We start from the raw sequence: 9340 nt of genomic DNA, 5'->3' as shown, positions 1-9340 counted from the left end.
CCTCAGGCACACTCAGCCACATTCAGACACAATCTCGGACACTCAGGCACACACAGACACACTCAGGCATACCCAGATATCACATGCCCCTCATATAATAACTTACTGTTTAAAAAGTCTAAAAAAAAAAAATTAAAAATAAAAAATAAAAATAAAAAAATACAAAAAAGTATAAAAATTTGTAAAGAAAGAAAAAAATAATTAAAACAACAAAAAAGAGAAAAATAAAAAATTTTTAAAACTTAAAAAAAAAAATACAAACTCGAGTGCGCATGCCTGCTGATCCATGAGCACGACCAATGGAACGAAGGAATGCACAATGAGTGTGCAATGGGTGTGCAATGAGTGTGCAAGGACTGTGCAATGAGAGTGTGAGGAGTGTGCAAGGAGTGTCATCGATTGCTTGGTGATCGATTACTGATGCCTGCCGATCGATTAGATCGGCGATCGATTGATCGCGCCTGCCGATCGATTAGATCGGCGATCGACTGCTAATGCCTGCCAATCGATTATATCGGCGATCGACTGATCGCGCCTGCCGATCGATTATATCGGCGATCGATTGCTAATGCCTGCCGATCGATTAGCTCGGCTATCGATTGATCGCGCCTGCCGATCGATTAGATCGGCGATCGATTGCTAATGCCTGCCGATCGATTAGCTCGGCGATCGATTGCTAATGCCTGCCGATCGATTAGATCGGCGATCGACTGATCGCGCCTGCCGATCGATTAGCTCGGCGATCGATTGCTAATGCCTGCCGATCGATTAGCTCGGCGATCGATTGCTAATGCCTGCCGATCGATTAGCTCGGCGATCGATTGCTAATGCCTGCCGATCGATTAGCTCGGCGATCGATTGAGCGCGCCTGCCGATCGATTAGCTCGGCGATCGATTGCTAATGCCTGCCGATCGATTAGCTCGGCGATCGATTGCTAATGCCTGCCGATCGATTAGCTCGGCGATCGATTGAGCGCGCCTGCCGATCGATTAGCTCGGCGATCGATTGCTAATGCCTGCCGATCGATTAGATCGGCGATCGATTGCTAATGCCTGCCGATCGATTAGATCGGCGATCGACTGCTAATGCCTGCCAATCGATTATATCGGCGATCGACTGATCGCGCCTGCCGATCGATTATATCGGCGATCGATTGCTAATGCCTGCCGATCGATTAGCTCGGCTATCGATTGATCGCGCCTGCCGATCGATTAGATCGGCGATCGATTGCTAATGCCTGCCGATCGATTAGCTCGGCGATCGATTGCTAATGCCTGCCGATCGATTAGCTCGGCGATCGATTGCTAATGCCTGCCGATCGATTAGCTCGGCGATCGATTGCTAATGCCTGCCGATCGATTAGCTCGGCGATCGATTGCTAATGCCTGCCGATCGATTAGCTCGGCGATCGATTGCTAATGCCTGCCGATCGATTATATCGGCGATCGATTGCTAATGCCTGCCGATCGATTAGCTCGGCTATCGATTGATCGCGCCTGCCGATCGATTAGATCGGCGATTGATTGCTAATGCCTGCCGATCGATTAGCTCGGCGATCGATTGCTAATGCCTGCCGATCGATTAGCTCGGCGATCGATTGAGCGCGCCTGCCGATCGATTAGCTCGGCGATCGATTGCTAATGCCTGCCGATCGATTAGCTCGGCGATCGATTGCTAATGCCTGCCGATCGATTAGCTCGGCGATCGATTGCTAATGCCTGCCGATCGATTAGATCGGCGATTGATTGCTAATGCCTGCCGATCGATTAGATCGGCGATCGACTGATCGCGCCTGCCGATCGATTAGATCGGCGATCGATTGCTAATGCCTGCCGATCGATTAGATCGGCGATCGATTGATCGCGCCTGCCGATCGATTGGATCGGCGATCGATTGATCGTGCCTGCCGATCGATTAGATCGGCGAGCGATTGTTCCTGCATTCATTTGCACCCTTGTCGCACACTTCTTTCACACTCATTTGCACACACTGAGCCAATATAATATTCCAAATCTTTCACTGACCGTGCTATGATCAAAAGTAAGGTTGTATTTATTCTGTAAACCTGAAGAACATTAAAGACTTCATGACTGTGAAGGATCAGTCGGGATAGAGGATGATGCTTTATTCTTAATCCTGTGTAAGATGCTGCATCACATAAATGCAGAAATCTAAAAGAATTTAGTGTCTCCCAAAATTATGAGAGAGAAAGTGAGGCTTTCGTTGGTAGTTCTCCACCATGATCTCAGAATTCTGCTCCACAGTTCAGAGCTGTACCGGATGATTCCCATTCCAGTTGGCTTCTATCAGACATGGCAGAGACGGAGGCCATTTCAAAGCAAGGAGGGGAGAGGAATCTGGCAGCTGAAAAATCTTTAGCACCATTTAGCAGAGAAAGTAGCAGGAGCTTTCAAGACTCACTGAGATCCCAGTTTACAGTATGAACTTGACATTAGTTGAGATCTCTTCAAAACTTCCTGCTGGGGAACTGTGCTGTCATAGCCAGAGGATGGAGCCTGTTGAGTTAGCTATCACTTGTGTGTGTGTTTTGACTCTTTACAGAAATCTCTCATTTAAGAAGTGGAGTACATGGTTCCTTTCCTATCCAAATGCTTAGGAACGCTACCTAGCAGACCCAGCAAGGTGCAGAGTTAATCGTGTGGTAGTCTGGAGAGAAAATCCACAATACCTCCCTCCAAAGTGGTTTGTGCAATCAGTTGCCGTGCAAGTCAGATGACCATTGTGAGGCTATACCTGAACAACTTCCCTACCTGTAGGGAGTGCTTAATTCCCCACACCTGGAGCAACTGACCCTTACCCTTCTTGCCTCCTGAATGTGCAACAAGGGCTGCCAGGGCAGCTCCTGCTGCTGTTTATGCCACTGGAGGTTGAGCTAAGTTCTCTTCTGTTGTGAGTTGATTTCACATCTACTTTATAACTAATTATTAACTTTTTGCAACACTGCACTTTCAGCTGTGGCATCACACTGTTCTCCACGCAGGCCAAGTTTTTATTAGAGTTCCTACTAATGTAGGAAGGAATGTACTTAATATGTGAATGTGCACTACCAGACTTGAAAATACAGGCAATAGACCAAATTCTATTCAGATACAGTACTTGCTAAAATGGGGATAGCTTCTGTCTAGGAGAACTACTTCAGCTCCCATGGAACAGATTGCTCTCCCTCCTACCCCAGGGTTTTAGCACGTTCTCTTGCCCCAATTCAGCCACAGAAAACCACTCTGGCTTTGGCTCAGGTGAGGTTTTCAGGGGCACGAGCCGAGAGCCGGGACAGCTCTGCCCCCCAGAACCTCGTGCTCCGGCTCGGGCTGCATCGACAACCAGCCGGGAGGGCAGCTCCAGCTGAAGTCTTTGTGATGAATTTAAAAACGGAGATATTGTCTTCTTGTTTTCTTTAAGAAAAAAAAAAAAAGATTAAGCATAATTAATACTAAATTTTTATCCGTTTATTTGGGGCATTTTCCCGCAGAAAAGGGCGGATCTCAGGCCCAGGCGGGGAGCGGCGCCCCCTGCGGGCCGCAGCGGGGCGGCACCGCGGTGAACCGTGCCGAGGTTCCGGCACAGGTGTTGGTGTTGCTTGCGAGCCCATGGCAACGGTTCGGCGGTAGGACAATGCCCGTCCCCCAGCACCTCTGTGCGGAACACGCGGGCTGAGCCGGCGCCTGGCGAGGACAGCGGGCTTCAGTTGTACTGTGGGCTGGTCCGCTCCGGGCAGTGCCCACGGCAGCGCTGAGAGTATCGCCCCGGGCAGCAGCTGCGGCGCAAAGGGAGGGGAGAGGCCAGGACGGGACCGGAGAGCTCGGCCCAGAGCGCTCCTACGGAGCTCGGGTCAAATACATCCGCTCCCAAACGGGGCCAGCAGGGGGCGCCGCCGCCCCGGGTGAGAGCCCCACGGCGGGCAGGGTAGACGGGCCGGGCCATCGTCACGTGACCGGGACACGGAAGTGCCCGCAGGAAGGGGGGGCAGCTACTTCCGGTGCGGGCCGGGGTGGGCGCGGGCAGGGCCGGGGCCGGGGCCGCACCGACAGCGTCCCGCTATGAGAGAGACGCCGCGACCCGCAGGTGAGACGCTGCTGCTCGTGGCCCCTGGGCGGCCGCGCTGCCGCCAGGCCCGGTGCGCGGGTCCGCGCTGGGGCGGGGCGGTGTGCGAGGCCTTCCCACGCCCCGCGTCCGCCGGTCCCGCGCTCTTGTCGGGCCGGGTCGGTGTCCTCGTCGGGACCGGGACCGGGACCGGCGGCCGGGGCGGCTCCGACCGGAGCCTTCTGGCGGGTCCGTGCCGCCGCGGAAGGCGCTGGGCCTGTCCGGTCCTGCGGGCTGGAGCGATTCCCGGCCGGGCCCCGCCGGTGCGGCCGCGGCAGCATCGCGGGGGCGCTGCGAGGGTGAGGGATCCATATCTGCAGGCCTGCTCGTGGAGAGGGGACGGAACTCCCTGCTAGCACTTAGTACAAATAATGTTATTTTAAAGCAACTGAAATATGACTTGTGCGTTTTACTCAATGCTCCAGCATGAAGGTTTCTTTTTTTTTTTTCTTGTTATTAATTAAAGTAGAAAGGCTTTGTTCTTTATGAGTTTGGAATAAAAGTGCAAAACAAAGCAGATTGTAGAAGGAGGGAGTGAAACCCTCGAAAACCGGTTTGCTTCACTTGTATGGCTTTGCTAATTGAAAATATTTTGCTTACATTTTGTCTGCATGAGAACTTAAAATACAAAAATGTCTGCTGTCGTCTGGAAATGTTTTTTTTGGTGACATGCTGAAAGATGACAGTTTAGATTACCTGTAATTATATATAAGATGTACAGGCATCTGTCTTTAAATTTCAGTTGATCATCCCCTGAAGGCTTATTTTTTTTGTCGTCAAGTATTGAAGAATAGAATCTTAAATCAGAATATTCTGAAGGAGGTAAGGAACTGCATCTGTATAAGAAAATCTGATTGTTTCAAAAATTAGACGTAATATACATAAAGTATATACTTTGTAATACTGAAATAATTATGTCATTGTTTTAAGCAAAGTGGTAAGAAAAGTTAACAAGTGAACTGGAAGGTGCAGTATTCCGTTGCTCACTGGAAAAGTACGGGTAGCTAATTCTGTTCTGAAGAGGGTTGGTACTTTGAGGAAAAGAACCTGAGGAGTGCTGGAGACAGTAAATTTAAAGGTGGTATTATGCAATCATGTGGGTAGCAACTTCATGGAACTTGACCAAGGAAACGGCTTGCTGCTCCACAGCTCTTCAAGAATCCCATAGCAATTTACTCAATTTACACATTATCAACTAGAAAAATTGCACAGGTTTAACTTACTCAAGCAGTTAATATTGGTATTTCATAGTGGCATTTAAATTTCTGTCATTTCTGATTACACTAACGTGCAAGTTTATCTCCGATTCAATTTAAAATTTCAAGTATGTATTTGAAAAAGTCGTGTTACTGCTTAAAGGACTGTTAACTTTGTAGTAAGACATCTAGATTATGTCAGACTAGAGATGTGAAAATCTGGGAGCTCTTAGCTGAGATTCTGGCTTGTAATTGTTATGTTGTTACAAATACACAAGGAACAGACAGGAAAAGTTCTGTGCAGGCAAAGGTATCAATTTCTAGATTGACATTTTAAATTCTGTATGATTTCCCTAAAAGGAAATAACATTAACATTATAACCCTAACGCTAACCTAAATATTTGAATAAGCTTGGAATTAAAAACTGTACAAGCTGTTGCTGTTCCACCTTTCAGTTAATAAAACAAGAGGGAAATGCATGAGAAGGGTCATAAGCCTCATTCTTAGTGGGATTCTGCCTGCACTTCCAGTGTCATCCTGTGAGTGGATACAGTTGCTTTTGAAAAATTGATTTTAAGTGAAATATTTCATGAGTAAAATCAGTGTTCATTGGAGGATCAATAAGATGATTTTGTTGGCAGTTGAAATACAGAATCTTTCATATGGTGGAACAAACTGTGGAACATCCTGGAGTTAGAAGTGTGCTGTATAATTCCATGAAATATCGATTTTGCTAGCCTAAACTCATGTTGGAAATGCTTAGTCTATCCCAACTGGATAACTTGCTGTTTGTAGATCCTGCTGTAGTTGATGAGTCCTCTTGGAGAGAAGAAACACAACAAAACTTGCTGGCATAGAAATTTATGGCCTTAGTACAGCTTTCAGAAGAGAAAAATGAGGTGGCTTGAGAGAAATACAACAGTGGCAAAAGGTTCCAGAAAATGTTGAATTCCATGTGAGTCTGTTAAGAAAAAGAATAGAAGAAAATTGAAAGGTCAATACTTGACCAAGCAGAATTTCTAATTTTTTTTTTTTTTCTTGCAGCACAACACTAAATTTGTAATGAAATGGAGTCTGGGTCAAGCTCCTTTCGAGTGGAATTTCCAGATTTTTCTAGCACCATTTTGCAGAAGTTAAATCAACAGCGCCAGCAAGGACAATTATGTGATGTGTCCATTGTGGTTCAGGGCCATCTCTTCAGAGCCCATAAAGCTGTTCTTGCAGCTAGTTCACCTTACTTCTGTGATCAGGTTCTCCTGAAAAACAGCAGGCGAATAGTCCTGCCTGATGTGATGAATCCCAGAGTATTTGAAAACATTCTTCTGTCTACCTACACAGGCCGGCTGGTAATGCCTGCGCCAGAAATTGTTAGTTATCTGACAGCAGCAAGCTTCCTTCAGATGTGGCATGTAGTGGATAAGTGCACTGAAGTGCTTGAGGGAAACCCAACAGTTCTGTGTCAGAAGATGAATCATGGCAGTGACCATCAGTCCCCAAGCAGCAGCAACTACAATGGCCTAGTTGAAACCTTTGAACTTGGCTCTGGAGGACAGACAGAATTCCACAAAGTGCAGGAACTAAGGGATGGTGAAAATGAAGAAGAGAGCTCTAAAGATGAACTGTCGTGTCAGCTGACAGAACACGAGTACCTTCCCAGTAATTCTTCAACAGAACACGATAGACTTAGCACTGGAATGACCAGTCAGGATGGGGAAGAGGGTACTAGTGATAGTGCAGAGTACCAGTATACCAGACCAATGTATAGCAAACCCAGCATCATGTCTCACAAACGGTGGATCCACGTGAAACCAGAAAGGTTTGAACAAGACTGTGAAGGCACTGATAATCCTTATGATGAACACCAGGTTTCTGAATCCATGAATGCCATCCAGGCAGATCACTCAATCCAGCCTTCAGGCGTTGAAGATTTTCACATAAGTGACAAAAAGATAGAACCAGAATTTGATGAACAGGCAGATGAAAGTAATTATGATGAACAAGTTGATTTCTATGGCTCGTCTATGGAAGAATTTTCTGGTGAAAGGGCAGATGGAAATGTAAGTGCTCACAGACAGGATCTTATGATAGCAGCAGGCTATGGTGAAAGCATTGATATGGCTGCTGGGATTAAAGAAGAAACGTCTCTCACTGGATTCTCCCATGCCGATAAGCTCTATCCTTGTCAGTGTGGAAAAAGCTTTACACACAAAAGTCAGAGAGATCGGCATATGAGTATGCACCTTGGTCTTCGACCTTATGGCTGTGGTGTCTGTGGTAAGAAATTCAAAATGAAACACCATCTTGTAGGCCATATGAAAATTCATACAGGCATAAAACCGTATGAGTGTAACATCTGTGGGAAAAGATTTATGTGGCGGGACAGTTTTCATCGGCATGTGACCTCTTGTACCAAGTCCTATCAGGCTACTAAAACTGAGCAGAGTACTACTGAGATGAACTAAGACATTAGTGCTTACATTTGTTTAGTAGAGTAAGAAAAATAAACTAATTATGCAAATAATGTCTGGTACTTGCTATTGTACGTTCTCAAAAAAAAACGTTTTAATCAGTATGCTGGTATAAACAGATCAAATGTATTTTGCTTCCTGCAATATTACTTCAGGTGTTCAGTGTGTGAAGTGCTTGTGGTTAATCGGAAAGGTGCTTGCAAAATGAGGTCTGAGATTGATTGTAATCACAGCAGTATTTAGAAACCGTCTTGTATTTTTAAGTCATTTAAATTCACAGTAAAACTCAGCTCTAAATTGACAACAATCCTGAAAATAATTAGATGAACTAGGAATTCAGGTAGCACTCCTCATTGGAGAAGAAAACTAAGATGACCAAACTGGGTTATTCGATTCACATTTAAAGAAGAAAAAAAAAAAAAAAGCATTGCACCTCAAGGTGAAGACTGCCAAAGTGCTTAATATGTATCATTAGGTAGTGTGCATCGTTCAGTAGCCTTTGTTGTATTGCTTAATGAAAGGCAGTGGTAAAGGTGGTTTGGCTTTCCTTTGTCCATCTTCTGTTTTTTTAATTTATCTTCAGTAAAACAAGTCTCTAATTTTGTGCTGATTTCTATTTAGTCTGTAATGCACTCACGGTTTATCGCAATATAAACTTCAGTATATATTAAGTATACTTTGTCCTTGCTCTTCTAGGGTCTAATGCTCTATGATTCTTGACTTCATTAGATTTTAATTACTACATTGTGAGAGCTTCTAGAAGTGTGTGTAGTAAATATGTCTTATTAAAAAAAAAAGACACCAACAAAAAGTAAGATGTAACATTTGGAACTTAGTCAAAATAATCAAATATTTAAAGTGTCAATTTCTGTACAAATTCTTGTGGCTTACTACAGTAGCAAGTACCAAACTCTAGATTAATGAACTGACTTGTTATTGGTACAAAAACTTCTTTGAGAACTTCTATCTAGTTTTAGAAACCTGCTTTAGGAAAATTACATAGTCATTGATAGGTATTTATACTTTTAATTCTTTACTATTTGAATAGTAAGAACTATAATACAGATTCTTGGTACTGAACTACTGTGACTGGTGATTACAAGCAGAATTGTTTACTTCCTCAAATGAAGTTGCTTGTGGAAAAAAGTAGGAAGTATGTGATTTGGATCTTCTAATGGTACTGCAGAACCTGGTGCCATGCTTATGTCTGAAGTTGGGATTTTTGCTGGGAAAGTGACACTTGTTCTTTGTTAGGATGAGGATCTATGTGTGGGGCTCTCATTCATGGAGACAGAGTGTATAGTTCTAAGGGATGCTGCCAGCTCTGCCGATTGAGTAAAGGTGAAAGCAGAATTTTGGGGTTGAAAGCTTAATGCAGTCCAATGCGAAAGCAATTGCTTCTTAGTAAGCAAAAGCTTCTTAGTAGCTTACTGAGATATGAAAAGGAAAGAGCCTTAGAACATATATAGAATATAATAGAAAGAGGTGATATCCAAGTACAGTGCTGTTCACATGGAGAAAAAGTTAACCAGCATTAAAGACCTAAGCCTGTTTGGCCCAAATTTCTGTATTA

The 9340-nt window shown here is 44.8% G+C and overlaps 1 protein-coding gene across 5 annotated transcripts; it reads left to right on the top strand.

Moving 5' to 3' along the window:
• Positions 1-3955: 3955 nt before the first annotated feature.
• ZBTB43 (zinc finger and BTB domain containing 43) lies at positions 3956-7896 on the top strand. 5 transcript variants are annotated; one of them, XM_088177646.1, is made up of 4 exons: positions 3956-4084; positions 4845-4924; positions 6095-6254; positions 6344-7896. In XM_088177646.1, the coding sequence occupies exon 4, from the start codon at positions 6367-6369 to the stop codon at positions 7759-7761; it is 1395 nt and encodes a 464-aa protein (XP_088033772.1). In that variant the 5' UTR covers positions 3956-4084; positions 4845-4924; positions 6095-6254; positions 6344-6366; the 3' UTR covers positions 7762-7896. The 5 variants fall into 5 exon arrangements, with proteins under 5 accessions (XP_088033772.1, XP_088033771.1, XP_014735591.1 ...); XM_088177645.1 differs by lacking the exon at positions 6095-6254; XM_014880103.2 differs by lacking the exon at positions 3956-4084 and having other exon boundaries at positions 4475-4924.
• The last annotated feature ends 1444 nt before the right edge of the window (positions 7897-9340 follow it).

Source organism: Sturnus vulgaris, chromosome 22 (assembly GCF_052056855.1).
Source record: "Sturnus vulgaris isolate bStuVul1 chromosome 22, bStuVul1.hap1, whole genome shotgun sequence".
Lineage (NCBI taxonomy): Eukaryota > Metazoa > Chordata > Aves > Passeriformes > Sturnidae > Sturnus > Sturnus vulgaris.
This window is presented reverse-complemented; position numbering and strand designations above follow the sequence as displayed.